The 21,857-nt window shown below is 53.8% G+C and overlaps 9 protein-coding genes across 9 annotated transcripts; 4 read left to right on the plus strand and 5 right to left on the minus strand.

Annotated features, from left to right (window-relative positions):
- Positions 1–780: 780 nt before the first annotated feature.
- On the minus strand, positions 781–4,600 carry PODANS_1_8980 (uncharacterized protein; the record flags this gene model as incomplete). The annotated part of the gene is made up of 5 exons (XM_001908522.1): positions 781–1,346; positions 1,824–1,932; positions 2,090–4,252; positions 4,306–4,420; positions 4,563–4,600. The coding sequence occupies 5 exons, from the start codon at positions 4,598–4,600 to the stop codon at positions 781–783; spliced, it is 2,991 nt and encodes a 996-aa protein (XP_001908557.1).
- Positions 4,601–5,552: 952 nt separating this feature from the next.
- Positions 5,553–7,031, plus strand: PODANS_1_8990 (uncharacterized protein; the record flags this gene model as incomplete). Its single annotated transcript, XM_001908523.1, has 4 exons — positions 5,553–5,617; positions 5,757–5,806; positions 5,888–5,963; positions 6,023–7,031. The coding sequence occupies 4 exons, from the start codon at positions 5,553–5,555 to the stop codon at positions 7,029–7,031; spliced, it is 1,200 nt and encodes a 399-aa protein (XP_001908558.1).
- A 419-nt stretch (positions 7,032–7,450) lies between these two features.
- Positions 7,451–8,665, minus strand: PODANS_1_9000 (uncharacterized protein; the record flags this gene model as incomplete). The annotated part of the gene is made up of 3 exons (XM_001908524.1): positions 7,451–7,643; positions 7,705–8,194; positions 8,290–8,665. Coding segments are annotated over 3 exons (1,059 nt in total), but the record flags the coding sequence as incomplete, so codon positions are not given.
- Positions 8,666–9,184: 519 nt separating this feature from the next.
- Positions 9,185–11,818, plus strand: PODANS_1_9010 (uncharacterized protein; the record flags this gene model as incomplete). Its single annotated transcript, XM_001908525.1, has 1 exon — positions 9,185–11,818. A coding segment is annotated over one exon (2,634 nt), but the record flags the coding sequence as incomplete, so codon positions are not given.
- Positions 11,819–13,692: 1,874 nt separating this feature from the next.
- On the minus strand, positions 13,693–15,025 carry PODANS_1_9020 (uncharacterized protein; the record flags this gene model as incomplete). Its single annotated transcript, XM_001908526.1, has 2 exons — positions 13,693–14,754; positions 14,831–15,025. 2 exons carry the CDS (start codon positions 15,023–15,025, stop codon positions 13,693–13,695), a joined length of 1,257 nt encoding a protein of 418 aa, XP_001908561.1.
- Positions 15,026–15,827: 802 nt separating this feature from the next.
- Positions 15,828–16,941, plus strand: PODANS_1_9030 (uncharacterized protein; the record flags this gene model as incomplete). The annotated part of the gene is made up of 2 exons (XM_001908527.1): positions 15,828–16,344; positions 16,406–16,941. 2 exons carry the CDS (start codon positions 15,828–15,830, stop codon positions 16,939–16,941), a joined length of 1,053 nt encoding a protein of 350 aa, XP_001908562.1.
- A 969-nt stretch (positions 16,942–17,910) lies between these two features.
- On the minus strand, positions 17,911–18,429 carry PODANS_1_9035 (uncharacterized protein; the record flags this gene model as incomplete). Its single annotated transcript, XM_001908528.1, has 1 exon — positions 17,911–18,429. One exon carries the CDS (start codon positions 18,427–18,429, stop codon positions 17,911–17,913), a length of 519 nt encoding a protein of 172 aa, XP_001908563.1.
- Positions 18,430–19,099: 670 nt separating this feature from the next.
- On the plus strand, positions 19,100–20,875 carry PODANS_1_9040 (uncharacterized protein; the record flags this gene model as incomplete). Its single annotated transcript, XM_001908529.1, has 1 exon — positions 19,100–20,875. One exon carries the CDS (start codon positions 19,100–19,102, stop codon positions 20,873–20,875), a length of 1,776 nt encoding a protein of 591 aa, XP_001908564.1.
- Positions 20,876–20,995: 120 nt separating this feature from the next.
- Positions 20,996–21,760, minus strand: PODANS_1_9050 (uncharacterized protein; the record flags this gene model as incomplete). Its single annotated transcript, XM_001908530.1, has 1 exon — positions 20,996–21,760. A coding segment is annotated over one exon (765 nt), but the record flags the coding sequence as incomplete, so codon positions are not given.
- Positions 21,761–21,857: the final 97 nt, after the last annotated feature.

Genomic DNA, 21,857 nt, shown 5'->3' on the forward strand with positions numbered 1-21,857 from the left:
CCCCCCCCCCCCTTCACATGTGTAAAACATGGGACATACAAAGCAATACGCCAGTTGAGTAAACATAAAAACCCCTCCCATGCATAAATTCTGGAATAGAAAGAGAAGCAGATATCCCACGATAAAGGGCCTGATAATGCGAATTGATAACCCGATGTAGTGTGTCTTGTTTATAACAACACGAAACGAACAAGACAGACTCCTCGATGCTTAAGGTACCAAGAAACCGTAGATAGTAATTCAATATCTGCACCACAGCAAAGAAACCAGAACCAAACCCGAATGCAGTAGTTATGAAAGCTTGCTTACAAACCTCTCCCCCGGGAACCCGGCAGCCATGTGCACAGAAGAAGATAAAGCAACAAATAAATTAATTGCCCTCCCACTTTCGTGCCTTGCATAACCGCCCGGAGACACTCGCCACACACATCCACAACAACACATCGAACCTCCACTCTCACATCAACCCCAAAGAAGATCTAGAACTATTCATAGGAGCAAAACCCCCGGAGAGGACCAACCTCCAACTACCGAGTTGTTTTAGTCGGATGCTCCGAGACAGACCAGCTGTGAGAGTTGGTGCAGCAACTGGCAGGCTTCAGACCTCGTAGAATCACCAGCAGAAATTCAAGTGATGATAACACTTCCTTCCCTCTAATTACTTTTCCCATTGTCAGGTCTCCATATACAGAGGTAGAACCACCCACAAAACACCGTAATACCTAACATAATACAACAATTCTAAACCTTGACCTAGACCAACCCTTCTCAAGGGGAATCTCAAGCCTCCCCCAAAGTCCCACTCCCCACCAAACTCTCATAAAACTCCCTCTCCAAAAACTTAGCCACACTCACATCCTCACTCAACCCCTTCCTCCTCCTAGTCTTGAGCACAAAATCCCTCGCCGTCGCCTGCGCGCTTGCCATCTGCAGCGGCCTCGTAACCTGCTCCTTGTCCAGCGGATCCCCCGGCACCATATTCCACCGGTCAAACACCAAGCTCACCATCGCCTGCCCCGGCGTGTTGATCCTCAGATCCGTCTCAAACCCAAAACTATCAATCACCGGTATCAACCCATTGACCCTATAAAGCGGCGTGCCCGCGATGGGCCCGTCCGACAAAACATGGCCCCTCCTCCTGGCCAAAATGTTGTACACCATCGACACCGAGTCCTGAGGTCCAGTCATCGAGACCGAGTAGAGCGGCTCCATCAGCCTGGGGGAGGCCATCAAAAAGGACGAGTAGCACGCCCTGCGGGCCGTGGGGATGATCTGGCCGCCGCCGCGGAAGATGGTTTCCTGCGCCAGGGCAACGTCGATGAGGCGGAACTTGGTGTTGCGGATTGCTGAGGAGATAACCAAATTAGCATGTGAAGGAAAGGGTTAGGGTCAATGACGGGAAACAAAGTATGAGGTTGCATGACTGTGCCATTGTCAAGCATGCAAGACTCCCAGCCCGGTGACCCCCCCCTTCCCGTCCCCCACAGATTCCTTCACTCCATACCTGCCGTTGTCAACAACAGGCGAGGCAAAGCAAAGCAAGGAACCCTCTGGGGAAGAAGCTCTCCATGTCCTGCCAGGGAGGCGTCCATAACATGCATGCATGCATTTCCATCCCCTCCGTGAAATTCTGATTTAAGCAGGTGGTCAAACCAGGCAAAGCCACACCCCCTCATGCACGGCAACCCCCATGGGGTGGCCACCACAAAAATGATAGGTACGCTTGTACCCTTCTGCCTGCACTGCAGGAACATATGCACAAGAAGACCGGAATGAAACAGAAAGGGTAGTAGTAACCGTATCGAAAAGGATTTCAAACTCACGTTCTTCGCATAGTGGGCCTTCTCGGGTGGCCCAAGCAAAACCCTGACGAATCGACTCCTTCACCGTGGCTAATCGTTTCTTGTCGACCTGGAAAGAGAAAAAAAAGATCTGTCAGTCTACTACTGGGTGGTGCGGTAAAAGGGGGGAGAAAAAGGCCCGATTTGGGCGATCCGGGGAAAAGCCTCGGCAAACTGGGGTGCCGGAGTGAATGACGCGGAGGAGGCGTGTTGCAATAATGACAGGAAAAAAAAGAAGAAAAACTCACCTCTCCTGGCAATGTGTCGTCTTGGAGAATATTCGGACCCATCTCTTCCGGTCCAAAGGCCCAGATGCTTCTGGCCGCCAAAAGGTCCCAGTCATACTTGTCGACGAAGAATTTGGCCGTCTTTCGAGGCGGGTCCCGTATCCTCACGGCCCCTGACTCGATGTCCTTTGCGATGCCATCATCTAATGGCTCGGCCACCATGGTGATGGTGTTTTTCTTGTTTGGTGTGATGGCATAGCACTTGGTGGCTGACATGTCCTGTACCGTCTCGCAGAATCGGACGACGGGATCCGATACTCTGACCTCCATGTCGGCGTAGAGACGGCGCAAGTCGTGCAGCACACAATCCATGTAGAGTTCACCGGTTCCGAGAATGATGTGTTCGCCAGACTCCTCCACCTTCGTAGTCACCAAAGGATAGCTCTTGTTGATCTTTCGAATTCCGTCCAGCATCTTTGGCAGTTCCGATGGGTTGATGGGCTCCACCGCAACCTTCAGAACAGACTCGGTCAGGTGAGTGAGAGGCTTGAAGATGTAGGCGTCTTCGTCATCCTCGAACTGCTTGGCGACAATCGTACCCGTCTTCACGATCGAATTGTCAACGCCGCCCAGCAAGACCCAGTTCCCAGCAGGGACTCCATCGGTCGGGATATTGTATCGAGTTTCGGCAATGAAGACCTCGGTTACTCTGGCCACGACCATGTCTTCCTCGTCGTCGATCGAGTAGCCCTCGCCCAATACCCGAACCTCGGTCCCTGGCTGAGCAATACCGCTCATCACTCTCCCAAAAGCATTGAAGCTCTTGGCATCAGCCGTGTTGAACAGCTTTGTGACATAGATGACCAGAGGTCCGTTTTGATCGCAAGCCTTCATCGACTCGGCAACTTTTGTGTCGAGAGGACCGGTGTAGTAGCGCTCGAGCTTCTTCTGGGCCGCCTCAGCTGGAGAAGGAATGTGCTCGCAGACCATATCAACGAACCCGGTCGATGGCCCAAAGAACTGCTCGCAAACCAGCTTCAACAGAACCTTGGGATCGGTCTTGTACTGGGAAGGCTTGAGTTGGATGCCAAGCTTCGCAAGAGTACCCTTGAGATCCTCCGGGCTCTCACTAATAGTGTGAGAATAGATCTTGTAGATAGGCTCGAGAATGAAGTTGACAAAGGACCGCTTAGCACCTTCATCGACGGGTTTCCTTGTGAAGCTCCGTTTCCGTGGGTTGAAGTAGACATCACCCCATAACCGTTTAGCGAACTCCTCGACGTTGACGCCTCCGAAGCTGTCGGAGTACATCTTGGCGAACGACTTCAGGGTAAAGCACCAGCCCATCGAAGTGCATGCAAACAGCACATTGCCTCTCTCTGGACTGACCCTCTTCGACTCGCCCTTGCCGGGGATCGTGTTCTCGATAACAGTGTTGACCTCTTCGATGACGTGCTTGAGCTTGTAGTAGGCGTCGTTGGGTGGCAGCTTCAGTTCAAGAACCAGGCGATCCATCTTGTTGACGATCAACGTGATCGGGATATCCTCGAGAACGGCATGTTTGATGATCTGCTCTGTGTTGACCTGAACGCCCTCCACCACATCCACCACCAAGCAAACACCGTCCACCAGCCGAAACGCCGCGGCAACCTCATCGACGAAATCCACATGGCCCGGTGTGTCGATAATGTTGACGAGATGGGACTTGCCCTTGGTGTTGGGGAGAACCAAGCTCATGGGCGACGCCTTGATTGACAATCCTCTTTCCCGCTCGAGCACATGTACGTCGGTATATCTGAGTTGTTCGTCCCGCTTCTTCCCTGTCCTCTGTTCTAGCCTGTCGTTGATGTTGTGCGTCTCCAATACCAGCATATCCATAAACGCCGTCTTTCCGTGGTGCAGGTGTCCGGCCAGGGCGACATTTCGAATCTGTTCGGGATAGTTCATGAGATCGGTCATGAAACTGCGGTCAAAGAACACTGGTGGAAGGTCGGCCTCCTCGATGCTGAACTTCTTCTGCTCGACGGGGGCGATGATGGGCTGTGTTAGTGGTTGCGCATCCTCCTCCTGAACCATCGTCTCAACCCCCTCGCCATACACCTGGGCTGCCGTCGGATAGTACTGCTTGTCTTCGTGGAGGATCACGGCGTTGGATGGACCATCATCTGTAGCCAATATCAGCTTCCTTCCCTCGGCGCCTCCAAGCACAACAACAGGCGAAGATGCTCACCGTCAATCTCCATCAATTCCTGGCCAGTGGCCTCTGGTGCCTCCTCAGGATAGTCATCGTAAGCGTAGTTGCCCGCATCCACGCCATGTTCGGATTCTTCTTCGGAAGCCTCGGCCTCGCCGCTGTGAGTGTAGAGTTAGCATGGATCGAGTTGTGCCAGGCAATCGCAAGAGGCTGCGACTGGGATTGATTAATGAAGATGTAAACAGGGGACGGGGGGAATCGCAGAAGAGAAATCGGGGGTGAAAGTGAGAACAAACGTACATGAAGTTTCCAAACTCGTCATAAAGATCGTCATCCATTTTTGCTGAGGGTATCGGGGAGTTGGGGTTGAATTGGCTGGATTGAGGCTCGTCGCGTCGTCGCGAGCCTTCTCGCAGCACCAAGTCTCCAAAAATTAATGGTTGGCAGCGCACGAGCCAACTGCGCAGGCCAAGTCCCGGCAGGCAACTGTTTTGGAACGCTACTGTGCGAGGGCAGTGCTGGCATCAATTCTCACTGTACAACTGTTCAACTTCCAACTCAGCACTTGAAAAAGAAAGATACTTAAACAATATGCCCAAGATAAATTCAGCGATTAGAGTCTGGATACGATCAGGACAACTCCCAGGTTCAACCTCCTTCGTGATGGGGTTGAACTGGACGTTTTATACTCTTATACATACATAACCCTGGTCTTGGCTTCACAATTCAGCATTGCCATCTACCTACGTACCGCCGTAGTCCAACTCACCCACAGCTCCGCTGATCGGATCAGAATCTTTATCAGATCTTTTGATCAAGAAAGACAGGGAGGTCCCTGGCAGATCATGGCATGGTACCGCCGGCCAGCTGCAAGGGGCCAAGAACTTGTTGGAAACGAGCCTTTTTCATGCCACCTCTGCTGCTCTGGTGCTCTGCCACGAGAACAATGGTAAGTAATCAGCCAAAACAATGATTCCGTGGTGATCTTTGTTGGGCTCCAAGTCGAGGCGGTGGCGGCCCGCGTAGCTCTCTCGAACAAGTCTAAGTGCATGCGAGGCAAATCAACGGCTCAGGAACCGTTGCCCCGCGGGGAGTCTTTCTCCAATTAAAATATGGTGGGGAGTGGGAAGGGGGTCGAAGGGGGGTCCAGTTAGGCGGTGTGATCCATCTCATCAGTTCGCTGGGGAATTTCATAAAACAAAGCTTCCTCCCCCTCCTTATCACCGCCCCTCCTTTCTCGAAATTCTCCGAATTCTTCAGTTTTCCTAATCCCGAACACAGTCCTTCAAGATGGCCGGCCTTCCTCCTGTTTACATTGTCAGCGCTGCGCGCACTCCCCTAGGGAGCTTCCTCGGGTGAGAGAACCCCTTTACGTGTACCCCACCATGAATCGGGGGCGGGGGGGCAGAAACAAACATCTGCCCAACAAAGTCCCCGCAGGTTCAACGACTCGTTCAGACGATGGAGAGCTAACCTTTTCGTTCCTTGCTTTAGCTCTCTCTCGGGCCTCACTGCTATTCAGCTTGGTTCCCATGCCATCAAGTGTATGTAGACGTCAGACCACCGCAATGTCATGCATGCACAACGAGCAAGGTCCAGTTCGCTAATCCGGGGGTAAACAACAGCTGCGGTTGAGCGTGTGCCCGAGATCAAGCCTGAGGATGTGGAGGAGGTCTTCTTTGGCAATGTCCTCTCTGCCAAGTAGGTCATTGCTTAACCATTCAAAAACAACAGAAAACTGACAATGCCCTCCCAACCAGCCTCGGCCAAGCCCCAGCCCGCCAGTGTGCCATCGGCGGTGGCCTCTCCGAATCCGTCCCCTGCACAACCATCAACAAGGTCTGCGCCTCCGGACTGAAGGCCATCATTCTCGGTGCCCAGACCATCATCACCGGCAACGCCGACATCGTCGTCGCCGGCGGCACCGAGTCCATGTCCAACACCCCCCACTACCTCCCCAACCTACGCACCGGCACCAAGTACGGCGACGCCGGCCTCGTCGACGGCGTACAAAAGGACGGCCTCCGCGACGCCTACGGCAAGCAGGAGCTCATGGGCATGCAGGGCGAGCTCTGCAGCCAGGAACACAACCTCTCCCGCGAGGCCCAGGACGAGTACGCCATCAAGACGTACCAAAAGGCCCAGGCCGCCACCGAGGCCGGTCTCTTCACCGAGATCGCCCCTATCGAGGTCCCCGGCGGCCGTGGCAAGCCCGCCATCAAGATTGACCGTGACGAGGAGGTCAAGAACCTCAACATTGAGAAGCTCAAGACTGTTCGCCCGGTCTTTATTCCCAACGGCGGCACTGTCACCGCCGCCAACGCTGCTCCCATCAACGACGGCGCTGCCGCTGTTGTGCTTGTCTCTGAGCGCAAGCTCAAGGAGCTCGGCATCAAGCCCCTTGCCAAGATCCTTGGTTGGGGCGATGCCGCTCGCGACCCTGCCCGCTTCACCATTGCCCCTGCGCTTGCTATCCCCAAGGCTATCAAGCATGCTGGCATTACTGCTGATGATGTCGACTACTATGAGATCAACGAGGCTTTCTCCGTTGTTGCCCTCGCCAACATCCAGCTTCTTGGTCTTGACGCCGAAAAGGTCAATGTCTTTGGTGGCTCCGTTGCTATCGGCCATCCTTTGGGCGCTTCTGGTGCTCGTATTGTCACCACTCTCACCTCGGTCCTGAGGGAGAAGAAGGGCAAGATTGGTGTTGCTGGCATCTGCAACGGTGGTGGCGGTGCTTCGGCTTTGGTTATTGAGAATCTGCAGTGAGTGATGAAACCTTGGCTTGAAAGAGGAAGTGTGAATGTCTTTATGGCTGGTTTGGGTCATTTGGCATAGGGAAAGGAAGGGGGTGTCACGGCGTTTAATAGCTCAGGCGGGGCTGCGAATACACAAAACACATTTAATAAGGGATATGATCTGATTGAAAATGGTTGTGTTTTTCCTTCGGGGTTTTAGATCGGTAGCTTCTTCTTCTTCGTCGTCGTCGTCGTCGTCGTCGTCGTCGTCCTCAGTTGAGCAGCCTATCGCCAGGCCTAGCCTTTAATTTCTCGGCTCTTTAGCAGAGAGAGAAAGAGAGAGAGAGTGAGAGTCGAATAATACAAATCGTCGCTTCCAAACCATCTTACCACTTTCCAATCCCTAGTTGCTGTAACTCTTCGTATTATCTGTGAACTATTTCATCATGTCTACGTCGGCCTCCAAGACCGAATCGCCCCATCCTCACCCCCCGTGATAACCAACTGCTGCTCGTCATAAAAAACAAAACTCCTCACCAACTCCTGCCCGTGCGCCCCCGGCAGAGCAACCACGCTCTCCCTATCCAACCCCCACTGCCCGTTCCCTCCCTTGGCGAGATGAACGAGTTGAAACAGTTCTTGACTATATAGTTTTCCCACGTTAGCACACTCCCCATACCTACAGCCCCAAGGTATGTACTTACTCCTGCGCCCCCACCCCAACAACCGCCCCATTATTACCCCCAAGTTTCGGGACCACATTCGCCAGATACTGACACCCCACCGCCTCTCGTATATCCCCCATATCCAAGACTGCCGCCCCCTTTTCAATGGTGCCGTCCGACATGTCGTAGATGGCGAACTTTTCGTCGTGGGAGGCGGCGTAGATTTCAGAGGACTGATTGAGGAAGCCGGCGTGGTGGACGGAGCCGTGGTTGAAGGTTGTGATGACGAGGTCGTCTTCGTCGGTGATGAGGGTGTCGCTTATCGAGAGGAGGCCGTCGGTCGAGCCGGAGAGGAGGAGGTTGGGGGTTGTTGGGTGGAAGGTGAGTTCGGTTATGTCGTCGGAGTGGATTTCGGTGTAGGTGATCTTGGGGGAGGACGGAGAAGAGCGGAGGTCCCAGAGGAGGATGGAGGCTTGGTGGTTGGCTAGTTCGGTGCCGGCGGCGAGGGTGTGGGTGGGGTTGGAACAGGCTAGGGAGAGGATGGGGATGGGGTCGGTGTTGCCTTGTATATGGTTAGTGATATGTTTAGACGGGAGGAAGAAGGTGGGTGAGAGAGAGACTTACCTCGTATTTGCATGGCGGGTTTGATGGGATTTATCCTGAAATCCCAGATGGAGACGGTGCCATTCTCACCTGCGGTGCAGACTATCGACTCGGCGGGATCGTATACTTTGGCACAGGTGAGGTTCCCATGATCGGTTGTGATTTGCTTGAGAGGGCCGGCGTTGAGTCTTGTGGGGTCGAAGAGACTGAGGGTTTGGTCTGAAGCAATGGCTGCGAGGCCGGCAGCTATGGGGAGAATTTCCAGAACATAAGTGTCTGGTTTGGGGTATTTGTAGCCGTCCACGGCCGTGAGTTGGTACATTTTGAGGTTGAGCTTTGTATCCGGGGTGCCTGTGAGCAGTGTATGTAAGTGAGTGAGACCAAAAAAGAAATTTAGTCAGGTTGCAAAAGCTTGGGTGAGAGGTTGTGTGAGAGTCCAATTTTCTGTTTGCAGAACCTACAAGATGAAAATATGTATTCAATGACCTTATTCTAACACGATATTCTCAATAAAATCATAAAAAGTCAAATGAGAACTCAAATTGTTTGATATCTTTGAAGAAGTATACCTGCTGGGGAAAGTGACTTGCAGCAAATGAACCGGCTTGGCAGCTGGCGCCACCTGGGCCGCATCTTCAAGGGCAGCTTACATGGCCCTTGTCACAACGGGAGCTGTTATGGATCTGGACAGCTTACCTACAATCAACACTGACAACATCATTCAGACCACTTTTCGCCAAACCAAGTTGGTCGATCCCGAATTTCGACTTTCTGGGCGAGCCATGACATGACAGACTCTTTCCATATCACTTTCACCACTACCAACCCACCATGAGGCGGTACTTTCTGTGGTTATTCCGTGAGCCAACCCATCACAACTAGAGATGTCGCAAAGACGCCCACCGTAGCCCACTAACACACGTCACTTGCAGTGCTCTTGCAGGCCCTCGCTTTCTCCTACGCCGAAGCGCAAGCCGATCAACATGTCCTCACCGGCGATTCAGCAAAGCCAAAACAAGCAGACGACGATGGATTCCGCCCAGATATGGCTTCGGCCCCAAGCGGAGGGCAACAGCCTGGTATGGATAGTTGGACATACAAGGGGGCCAAGAACCAAGAGACCACTGACAAGCAACCAGGCGCCGAACTCGTCCACTCCGCCATGACCGAACTACGAAAGCTATACCAGCCATTACATCACAAAGCAAAGAGACACCAGGGCGTTGTCAGCTTGATCCTGAACTTCGCTCTCAAAGCCGTCCCAACACTGCGGCTCACCGCACCCCCGGCCGAGACGTCGCAACCCACCCCGAGTCTCAGCGGACCGCTCCTACATGCATCCAAACTCCTCAATGAAGCTGCACGACAGAACAACTCGGACGCCCTGTACATTCTGGCCGAGATGAACTTCTATGGCAACTTTTCACACCCAAGGAACTTTAAGGAGGCCTTCGACAACTACCACAAGCTGGCACTGCTCAATGGGAACAACTCGGCCTTGTACATGATGGGGCTCATGTATTCGACTGGAATTGGTGGTGCTGTGGAGGCAGACCAGGCCCGGGCACTCCTGTACTACACGTTCGCTGCGAATAGGGGTCACACGAGAGCGCAAATGTCACTGGCTTATCGACACCACGCAGGCATTGGGACACCGAAGAACTGTGACGTCGCTGTCAAGTACTACAAACAGGTTGCCGACAAGGTCATTGCGTGGTATCGGTCAGGACCGCCGGGCGGGATGCGCTGGGTCGATGAAGCACACAGGATTGCCGACGAACTTGGAGGAGTGTATGGCGAAGGCGCCAGCGCGTACAGTGCCGGAAGGGAAAGTGTCCAGAAGTCGCCCGACTCTTATGCTTCGATCGAGGATATCATTGAGTATCTCAACCTGATGTCCGAAAAGGGCGACTTTAAAGCATCGTTCAACCTGGGTAGAATCTACTACGAGGGGCAGAGAGGCCACGAGATCAACTTGGCCGAGGCAAAGAGGTATTTCTATGAGGTTGCGCAGCAATACTGGGTTAAGGGCCAACAAGTCCAGAATCCCAAACCTGGGCTCGATAAGTATGCAGCCAAGGCGGCTGGATACATTGGACGTATGTATATGCGTGGAGAGGGCGTTGACCAGAACTTCATCCGAGCCAAGTACTGGTTCGAACGGGGCTCTTATCTCAAGGACTCCCAGTCACAGTACAGTCTCGGCCTGCTATACCTCAATGGATATGGAGTGCCTGTGGACGTCCCCAAAGCTACGGAATACTTCAAGGCGGCCGCGATGCAGGACTACCCCTATGCCGAAGTGGCGCTAGGTGCTCTTCATCTTGACCAAGGCGGTACCGATGACCTGGCGGCGGCCAACCACTACTTTGAACTTGCTGCCCGGTGGGCCAGCATCGAGTCATATTACTATCTCGGCGAGCTCAACCTTCTTGGGGTTGGCCGTGAGAAGTCGTGCAGCGCTGCGTTGGGTTATTTCAAGAGCGTGTCTGAAAGGGCTGAGCCTTTTGTGTCCTCCTGGGCCGAGGCTAACCTGGCCTATGACGACGGCGACGAAGAACTTGCTCTGCTTGAGTATCTTGGCGCCGCTGAGCAGGGCTATGAAAAGGCACAGAACAACGTTGCATTTATGCTCGACCCTGAGCAATCACTCCTGGAGATCCCACAGTGGCTTTACCGTAGGGCTGTCAAGTCGCCCCTTCTTCGAAACCCCCGTCTCGCCCTGACGTACTGGACTCGCTCCGCCCGCCAGGGCAATATTGATTCTCTGGTCAAGATGGGGGATTACTATCTTCATGGGATCGGGGCAGAGCCAGATGTGGATAAGGCCCTGCAGTGCTACCAGGGCGCGTCGGAATACCAGCAGAGCGCGCAAGCCATGTACAACCTGGGCTGGATGCACGAGCACGGGGTCGGTCTCCAGCAGGACTACCACTTGGCCAAGAGACACTACGACGCAGCGTATGAGATCAATGAGGAGGCGTATTTGCCGGTGTCGTTGAGCTTGTTGAAGTTGAGGGCGAAGAGTGCGTGGAATACGTTCACTAACGGGGCGATCAACAGCATCAGGGATGAGCCAGGTATGGACTACCTTTTTCTTTTACTATCGTTTGAACATCCAAAGCTAACATGCTGTGATACAGTCGAGAAGAAGCACTGGTCACTCCGTGAGTGGATCAACAACTTCCTCCAAGAGGAGAATGCAGCGGGGCAGTTGTATGATGACTATTACTCGGACGAGTACTATGATGAGGCCGCCGCCGGTCAGACCAGTGCCGGTCAGATGCCCGGGGGTGATGGGCCAGACTTTGACGAGGATGGTGTGCTAGATAGCTTGATCATCATGGGCTTGGTTGTTTCACTGGCGTTCTTGTTGTTTTACCGGGCGCAGAGACAGCAGAGGCAGGAGGAGGCGAGGCGGAGAGAGCAGGAGGGTGGGAACATTCAACCGCAACAACAACCGCCACTTGCGGGTGCGGCCCAAGCACCATTTCCTCAGCTTGGGCAGCCGGGGTTTGGGGGATGGGGGGCAGGGGGGGTTGGTCATTGACTCGCGAGGGACTGGTAGTCCCAGGTTTGAAAGAATATCATTAGGGTGATATAGGTGAAGTATGGAAGGGATTGAATCATGTGTATCATAAGGGCACAGCTGCAAAAAGGCATTGAGCGAGGCGTATTTCTAGGGTGGCTTTGGTGATTTTTGTTTCTTGGTAGTTGGTAATAGAGAATTTGCTGTTTCATAGCCAACACCAATCATAAGATCAAGGTTTCGAGGGGTAGATGGTGGTTGAACAAGGGAGATAACCCCAACCCCAACCCCAGACTTTGGCAGTTGCAGTGTAACCCTGCCACATGGAATCTCCCATCTATCATCACCTGTCACTCACTCACTCACACCATCTTTCTTCACTCTCTCGCCAAACTACTTTTTTATTATTAAATCATAATTCGTTAATCCCCCTATCTCTTGTATGCTAATAACTCATCCCGAACTCCAACCCCTTTCCTTCCCACCTCCCCCACCGTTCTTTACCCTCTTCGCCCAACCCCATGATTACAGGCATGGAGATAACCCCAGCCATGACCCACCCCCCGAGACCCTTTAACCCCCCATATCCCATCTCGTACTCCAACCCGGAGAGCAGTTCCTCCATTAGGAAGATTATCATTCCTGCTAGGAGGCCAACTGCGGCCCTGAAGCCAATTGCGGGGGGGACTTGGAACCGGTGGGTGAGGTAGCGTGTCCAGAGGGCTGCTGATACGAGGGTTGTGATGGGGGAGGAGGGGAGGGGGGAGAGGATGAGGTGGGAAAGGAGGGTTAGGAGGGCGTAGAGGAGGGTGAGGCGGATAGCGTAACAGGCGAGGAGGAGGTCCCAGAGGATGGGGATGGGGGAGTCGGAGAGGGGTTCGAAGTGGAGGATGGGGTGGTGTTTGGTTGTCGGTTTCATGGTGGTAAAGGAGCAGGATGGTTGTGCTCAGTAGAGGTTGTTGCGAGCAGTGGTTTGGTGTGCTCGAGGTAGGTTGTTGAGAAGTGTAGAGCAGATGCGTGGTTTGTTCAAAGTTGATTTGTTGTGTGTGATTGGACTGAGAGCGATGGTTTGGTGTGCTCAAGGTAGGTGTTGTAGAGAAGCAGTGATATGTCGTATGCTCAAGATTGTGTGGTGGTTTCTTGCGATAATGTTGTGCAAGGTAGGCGTGTGTATAAGTGGTGTTGTGTAGGTAAAGCTGTCAGTCTTGTCGACGACAGCAGTGATAAATAATACTCGACAATAATGCCTAATCCAATAAATTGTTCTTTTTGCTTGACCGAAGCCCCCAGCCGCAAACGAGAAAAAAAATTGCCTTGGGGGTATTTATCAACGAAGGATTCATTCACCCTCCCAAAATGTCGCTGGGAGGCTCAGACTACATTGGTGGTATGACTGCGCATCTGACCGGCACACCACCACCGACTCGAACCACGATCACTCCATCCAAAAAGCAGCACATTTCAAACCTGCCGGCACACACACACACATAGACGATAAGACTTTCGTATGTCTCCTGTCATTCTCGGTGCACGGTTTTGGTTATGGGCATGATGTTTTGCATCATGAGACCAGGAGGTCCAAACACCATCAACAGGCATCCAGCCAGTATCTCATCTGGGACACCCAATCCCCACCCAATAAAGAATCCATTCAATAAAGGGGTTTGTATTGTATACCTAAACTCTACCCTCAGACAGTACTGCCAGACAAGAACAAACGCTTCAATTCTAGTGTAACAAACCATCCCAATTGCCTCCCATTTGTCAAGACCAACAATCTTCTCCTCTTCGGGTATCGTGGTAAATCATGGGCAAAAACAGCACCTCGTCTAGAGGTCAATACTCCTTTATTTCTTTCTGTTTTGTTTTTGTTTTTGTTTATTACCCCCCCAGGCCTAGATCGTAGCCTTGGAGAGCTTGCTCGCCAACTCGTCCACCTCCTTGTCCTTGAGCTGGACGACTGGCTCCTCCTGAGCCTCCTCGGCCTCCTTGATGAGCTTCTCGGCCCGCTCCTCAACCTCCTCTTCCTCTTCCTCCTCTTCTTCCTCCTCATCAGAATCCAGCTCCTCGAGATCGCTCAGGCTGTCAAGACCCCAGTCGTCCTCAACGACAATGTCGCCGCCAAACTTCTCCTTGCGCTCCTCCAACAGCTCCTGCAGGAGGATAACCGACTCGTCGTCCTCGGTGAACTTGTTGCCGTTGAGCTCAATCTTCTTGAGCGCGGGGAGAGCCTCCTTCGCAGCCTCGGCAAGGCTCTTGAGACCAGCGGCGGTGATGTCGTTGTACTGCAGGCGCAGAATCTCGAGGTTCCTATTCTTGCCCTGAGCGAGGGACTCGCCCAAAAGCACACTGCCCTTGGCACTGAGAAGAGAGTCGCCGACGCCCAACTCGAGAAGCTCAGTCCAGCCGGGCGCAACCTTGGCCAGAGCCTTGGCGCCCTTCAAGGTGAATGTGTTGTCCTGGAGGTCCAGCACTCTGAGCTCCGAAGTGTGACGCAGACCCTCGCTAAGCAGATACGAAATACCCTCTTGCCTAATGCCGTTCTGAACCATCTTGATTTCCTTGACCTTGTTGTGCAGGCTGAAAGTCTTGGCCCAGGCGGTCATGCTGCCGTTTTCCAACCGGTTGCGACCGCAGATGACTGTCTCGAGGTCGGGCACATCTTGTCCTTGCTTGCGCGCCTCCTCCTTCTTTGCGTGGAGCTCCGAGAGCGCATCGGCGATCAGGATACCGGCGTGGGGGCCCAGGCCGTTGTTGTTGAGGTAGAGGTGCTGCAAGGGGACGTGTGCGGCGAGGAAGGCGACGAGTGGCGCTTGTGTGTTGAGGCCAAAAGCGTTGTCGTTGAGGTTGATGGTGTTGAGCTTGGGGAGGTTCAGGATGGAGGTAAGGAGGGAGGAAAGGGCCTCTGGGATTTCGTTGAGAAGGCGACCGGTGAAGATATCGGCGAGGTTGGCAACCTGAGTCGCGAGTGGTTAGTTCAGTCACCTGGGGCTGGCGAGTAAGCAACAAAGGAGGTGGAAGAAGGAGACATACGCGCAATGTTTTCTTGGTCGCAAGCACCTCTCCAAGCAGTTTGCATGCGCCGACACCGAGTGTGTTACCAAGCAGATGGACCTCCTCGACATCTTCCATGGCGCGAAGCTCGGCGATATGGGGCTCCAGGTCCTCGGCCGTGTCCAGCTTCAGACCTTTCCCCTCGAGGGAGAAGACCTTGGTGGTGGGGGCCATGTTTGTATATTGAATCCTGAATCTGACGATGAAGAGCAAAGAATGAAGAACGTGAACTTGAGGTGGTAGGCTATTGCAAGAGGTGCAAGGTTTGGCTCTATGTCGGGTAAGTCGTAAGGGCACGCGTATCTAGGTGGTGGATGGCTGCAGGAGCGAGTCTTTGCTTTGGGTTGGTACATATAAAAACAGCGATGGTGGGGGAGGGGCAGAGGGGTAAACAAGCTGAGAAAAGTCCCTGCGTTCCAGATTGTTTTGGGCGCCAACCAAGCAGTGCCAGTGGCAACCATCTGTTGCGTGCGCACCGTGTGCCTGGGAGGTGGCCTTGAGTGACCAGCTGTCAGCCGGCTGCCGGGAGCTCATGTCATTCCCGTCACCGTCCCCGCCCCTGCGACTTGCATGTCACTGTTGCTGATCGGCGGCAGACACGCTCCTGCTGCTGCGGCAGGCAGAGCAGAGCAGAGCACGGGTGCTGGCACTCAACCAGCATCCTGCCGTCCATTGAATGTTTTGCGCCGTCCACGATTGTTCCCCCAAACCTAATAATTCTGACTTTTCAACAATTCTCTTCACTTTTTAATATCCTTCAGCAGAGCCAACGCCACGTATCATTAGACTGCGACGCGGATGAGCTTATATTGCTGAGAATTAACTTATAAAAGGGAGCACAGAACACCAGGGTATACTTCATCCATATCCATCTCAACACGACCATAATCAAACCGCACCCACAACAACCAATCTACCTATCGTCCGATCCATCAATATCCCAACTCGCTCTTGCCTTGCCACAGAGCCGATAAAAATGGCGCGATTGAGCAGCCCGATCGACGACGACTCGGGCTCTCCCCTCTCTTCCATGGATTCCACCGACAACGAGTTTCCAGATCGCGACGCCCCCGAAGACATCATGGAGGACGCACCACCAACCAAACGGCTCAAGACGGCCACTGGCTCGGTAGCCTCGCCAGCATTTCACAAGGAGGCCAGCGTCGACCCAGACATTGATACTGTATCGCAAGTCTCCTCCGACACCGATGGCGACGTGCCAAACTCGCCCATCAATGCGCGCCAAGAGGAGGAAGAGTATGCGGAACAGGTCACCATCTGCCATTGGGAGGGCTGCAAGGCTGGCGACCAGGGCAACATGGACAATCTGGTCGAACACATCCACAGCGATCATATCGAGACTCGAGCAAAGAAGTATACCTGTGAATGGATTGGATGTACTAGGAAGGGAATGGCCCATGCCAGTGGTTACGCTCTCAAAGCTCACATGCGAAGTCACACCAGGGAAAAGCCATTTTACTGCTATCTTCCAGGTAGGCTCTGCAAAACAGCTGCTCTGCATCGTGATGATTGGTACTAACTACTGCCTCCCAGAGTGTGATCGCGCCTTCACCCGCTCCGACGCCCTGGCCAAGCACATGCGAACAGTCCACCAGACAGAAGACCTCCGACCCTCAGATCCCGTCTCGAAGGCCCACCAAACCACGGGCAAGTCGAGCAAGAACCTCCGTATCATTCTCAAGACACCACAATCGCACGCTGCCGGCCAGGATGACGCGGTAGATGACAGCGATGTTCCCTACGAAGACTCCGAGGACATGCTCACACCCTTGGACGAAGAGCTGTTTAGTCCCGAGGAGATTGCTATGCCACGTGAGAAGCTATTCCAGCTAACTAAACTTCAGCTAAAGTGGGCCGAGGAAGAAGGGAAGCGGCTCGAGGCTGAGCTCAAGGAAGTCGGTGAACTTTACAAACAGGAGTGGCTGGAGAAGGAGGTTCTTCTGGAGCAGGTCATACGGAGCGAGAAGGACTGGTTTGCTCGTAAACAGGCAGTGTTGTCGGGAGAGGCGGACGTGGTGTTGACGGCTCCTGAAGCCGCCGCAAATTCTGTCGAGGATGCGCAAAACTAGTCTACGGGCGCTCAAGATCAGCTTTTGGACGCGTCTTCTGTACCTTTGGATATCCAAGGACCCCCTTCTTCCGACAATGCTTCGGATCAATCCCCTTCTTCCAACAACGCCTCAAATCAATATGTACATTTGACTTTTCGATCCTGCGATGTCAGCGAGACGTATTTGGCCACCGCTGAAAACACTGCTGAGGCTGAAGTCGTCTGTTTGAAGCTGCGCATACCTTTTTTCGCCGCGCCTTACGTATGTCGATTCAAGAACTGTGAGAGGTCTGAAACGCCTTACATCAGTTATCGAGGTCTCCATAGTCACTACTCTTGGGTGCACAAGTCCAAAGATGCAGGCGGCAATCCTATTTCACAGTCTGTTACTTGTCCGGTGAAAACTTGCCCCCGGTCTGAGGAGGCGATCAAAACTATGGATTACCTTTGGATTCATCTCGAGAAGCGGCACAATGTTTCGTACCCCGCCTGACGGTTCGACTGGGGATGGGAAATGTGGTCCGGGACAAGCGTTGTAGGTAGAGTCACTTGACAAGATAAAATCAAATGCTTCTTGGGCATCTCTTAAGAGGCATATCAATGCATATTTAGCGCCTGTTTGCTATCTTTCAAGGCCCATTGACTATCTTTTTGAGTGCGTGTGTGTGTTGAGTGTTTGAAGGTCTAGCTATTAACTATCCTATGCCTGCTAACAATCCTCAAAGGCCTGCTTAATTTTCTTTGCAGGTTTAAATAATTACTTTTCAAAAAACCCGTGGGCTGGCTACCTATCTTTGAAGGTACCTATTTCCCCGTGGCATTATCTCTATTTTCTTCTGTCCATGACATGCGAGAGCATTATAGACTATAACCACAAAACATGCCATTTTACACCTCTTATGACACACACACACACACACACACACACACAAGGTTTTTTTTTCTATGTCCAATGTCCAACCCCTTTCCTCGTCCTCATCCTGAGGCCTCAACCCGACTTCTTCTTCTTCTTCCTATCCGCCTCTTTATTCCTGAAAGGCCACCCGCTAGTAGCCTTATCCGCCCCGGTCCGCCTGCTCAGTCTTTTCCCATCTCCGAATAGGAGGACGTAGAGCCCTACGCAAGCGAGGAAACTGCTTGCTAGACAGCCCAAGAGGTGGATCGGTTGGGAGGTGCGGGGGGTGGTGTACCGGGTGTAGGAGTATACCCCCGTGGCGGAGTGGTATAGTGTTGTGATGAGGACTGCGGCGGAGGAGTAAGGGGATGGGGAAGGGCTCAAGGGGAGGAGGCCGGAGAGGGCGAGGAGGAGGGCGGCGAGGGTTAGGTTTGTTAGGGCGAGGGTGCGGGCGAGGTAGGTTGAGACGAGATCGGAAGAGGAGGGGGGGTAGTAGTTTGGGGGCGTGAGAAGGGTTGTTGTTAGAGAGGGCCAGAGGAGGAGGGGGAGGGATTGGAGGAGGAGGTAGAGGAGAGTGGTGAGGTGGAGGAAGGTGGTTGACTTGGTGAGCATTGGGTTAGTTTGTGTGATGGATTATAATTGTAGGGGGGGTTTGGTGAGTAGGGAACTTACGTCCATTTCGGAGGGTGAGGTGTCCATTTTGGCCGTTCTTCCAAATGGTTTCAGAACAAAAGAATTGTATGTGAGAATTAGACTGTGAAAGTGAGTTCCTTGTATCGTGGTGTTGAAGCTCTACATAATGTGTGTAAGTACCCTTGTATCCCCGCTACGTCATATCGCAATGGCACCCCAGTGATTGGCACAGTGCGCGACGCCGAGGAGACGGGCGGGGCTCCTGGCGGGTAGCGGGGCGCCCGCTCAACCGCCACCGGGGGAGCCGATGTCGCATTTTCGCAGTTTTGGTTTGGAGCAAGCGCATTTCAAAGCAAAAGAGTCACTGAATTTACAAATTGTGCATCTCCGGGAGTGGGCTTGAGATAGGAACTTGGGGATTATCTTGGCTCTGGGTGTTCGCTGTCTTCTTTTAGACTCAGCTCTCTTTCTTTCCAACCTATACTGGAGCTACACTGAAGTCAACTGGAGGCATTGCTTGCGACAAGATCTATTCACGACGACACCTTTGACATCTGATCGTGGGGTAAACAGCCCCTCCATCGATCGGCCCCTCGACAACCACACCTCGAGTCTGAGCTCTTTTTAACTTCCACAGCCGGCCGTCACAATGTCAGCCATCCTCTCTGCCGACGATCTGAACGATTTCATATCCCCCGGCGTCGCTTGTATAAAACCGATCGAAACCCTTCCCACCGCGCCACCACCACAAGCTTCCGAATCTCTCGAATTCGAAGTCATCCTCGACGGTCAGCAACCCTCTGCCTCACAACCCGCAGGCCCGGCGCAAATATCCCTCACCGACTGCCTAGCCTGCTCAGGCTGCGTAACCTCGGCCGAAGCCGTCCTCGTCTCCCTCCAATCCCACAATGAAGTCCTCTCCCTGCTGGACTCAGCCCCCAGCCTCGCCCTCTCCCAAGATGGCACCACCATAACCACCAACCTCGACGGAAACCCCTCCTCCAAACTCTTCGTCTGCTCTGTATCCCCCCAAGTCCTCGCCTCCCTCGCCGCCGCGATAGGAAACAACACCACCCAATCCCAGGCAGCAAACATGATCACCCACCTCCTCTCCAACCCCTCCCTCGGCCTCCCCTCAGGCGGCAGACACAACAACGGCTTCACCTACATCGTCCCCACCAACCGCGCCCGCGAAGCCTCCCTAGTCCTAGGCGCCGACGAAGTCATCTCCTCCTCCTCCAACGACATCAAAAAACCAGTCCTAACCTCCAGCTGCCCAGGCTGGGTCTGCTACGCCGAAAAGACCCACCCCTACGTCCTCCCCTACCTCTCAAAAGTCAAATCCCCCCAGGCCCTCACCGGCACCCTCCTCAAAACAACCCTCTCCAAAACCCTCAACATCTCCCCAGACAGGATATGGCACCTCTCCATAATGCCCTGCTTCGACAAGAAGCTCGAGGCCAGCCGGGAAGAGCTCACCGATGCCGTCTGGAACAACACCTCCAACAACCCAGCCACAACCGCAACTCAAAAAGGAATCAGAGACGTCGACTGCGTAATCACCACCAAAGAAATCCTCATGCTCGCCGAATCACGCAACATCAATTTCTTCTCTCTACCTACAACCCCCCTCCCCCAGACCACGCCCTTCCCTCACAAAGCCATGGGCGATTTCCTTTTGCCTTTTTCCGCCCCGGGGAAGAAAAACGAACAGCAATCCCTTTCTGCGGGCACCTCCGGTGGAAATCTTCATTACATCCTCCACACCCTCCTCTCCCAAAACCCCGGTTCAACTTTGACCACCACCCGAGGCCGCAACGCCGACGTAATAGAGTACTCGATTCTCTCCTCCTCGGGGGAACAAATCTTCAAAGCCGCCCGCTACTACGGCTTCCGCAACATCCAAAACCTCGTTCGGAAGCTCAAGCCCGCCAGACCCCCCCGCATGCCTGGAGGAAAACCGTTTGGTTCAGCTCGACGACCTGGAAAGGCCGCGGGAGCCACCAACGCGCTGGATTTCTCCTATGTCGAGGTGATGGCGTGTCCGGGGGGTTGCACCAACGGTGGTGGACAGCTCAAGGTGGACGACCCGATTGTCCTCGAGAGGATGGGTTTTGGTGGGACCGAAAACAAACCTGGGCCGCAGGAGCAAAAGGCTTGGTTGGAGGTGGTGGATGAGGCGTACTTTTCTGGTGATGATGAGGAGACATCATCATCTGAAAGGACAGATGATGGCCTCGTGGTGGCTGGGATATCACCCGGTTATGTTCGGGATGTGCTGAGGGTGTGGTCGGAGCTGACGTCGGTGCCGGTGGAGAAGTTGGCGTATACCACCTTTCGGGAGGTGGTTAGTGATGTGGGAAAGACGCAGACTGACACTGAACGGGTGGTTCAGTTGGCGGGGAAGATTGGTGGTGGTTGGTAGAGTAGTACACTGGTATCTTGTACAGCGGTAGTTGGAGACATTTTCTGTTTTTGGGATACAGATCATATAGAATGATACCGTGTAGCGTCAATGCATTCTAGTCATGAAAGAATGGAAAGATCAGCCGTTGGTTGCGCCTCGCTTGGCGAAACCGAAACCTCCTCTTCCGCTGCCGTCTGGACCTCTCGGTTGGCGGGTGATTTGGTCTTCTTCACGCGGTGTGTGAGAGCGGCTGGGCTGTTGAGAGGAGGAGGGGCCGCCGCCTCGTCGGTTGGGTGGTTTGGGGGAGTATTCCGCGTCGAAGAGCTCCCTCGACGGTGGTTCAGTTGTCTGCTGCTGAGGTTGCCGGTTGGTATTCCGCCCATTGTTGCTGCCCCTCCCGTTCCCTTCCCTCCCCCTGCCCCTCCCACCACCACCCCGTCCTCTATGTCCTCCTCCCCTACCATCATTCCCGGCCTGCGGGGGCGTCACCGTCCCTGGGGATGACTGCCCAGAGGAAGGGTTTGAGTCCCCAAAGATCTTTGCTCTTTGTTCTTGATACCGGCGCTGCTTTTCCTCTAGTTCTCTCCTCTGGCGCTCCTTGCGCTCTTGGGGATTTTCGGGCTTTTGGGCGGCCGTGTCGGGGTCTTCGTCGTCGAAGTCGTCGGGTTGGGTGATGGTGAGTTGTTCGAGACCGGTGGCTGGATCGCGGACGAGGGTTTTCTGGGGGATTGGGCGGCGGGAGAGGAGCTGGATGGGGGGTTTGAAGGGGGTGGAGAGGGGGATTGGGTTTGTGATGGGGAGGTAGGGGGTTGGTTCTGGGGCTTCACTATATGGTGTTAGTGATGGGGGAATGGTTTGGGTCTTGAGGGACGTACGCTGACTCCCATAACCTGCGCTGCTCCTCTAGGTGTTTCGCGCGACGCTCGGCTTTGGAGAGGGGCGCTGGTGGTGGTGGTGGTGGTGATGGTGGTGAGGGTTCGGCCGGGGTTTTGGAGAGGCG

This window comes from Podospora anserina, chromosome 1 (genome assembly GCF_000226545.1).
Source record: "Podospora anserina S mat+ genomic DNA chromosome 1, supercontig 2".
In the NCBI taxonomy this organism is placed as follows: domain Eukaryota; kingdom Fungi; phylum Ascomycota; class Sordariomycetes; order Sordariales; family Podosporaceae; genus Podospora; species Podospora anserina.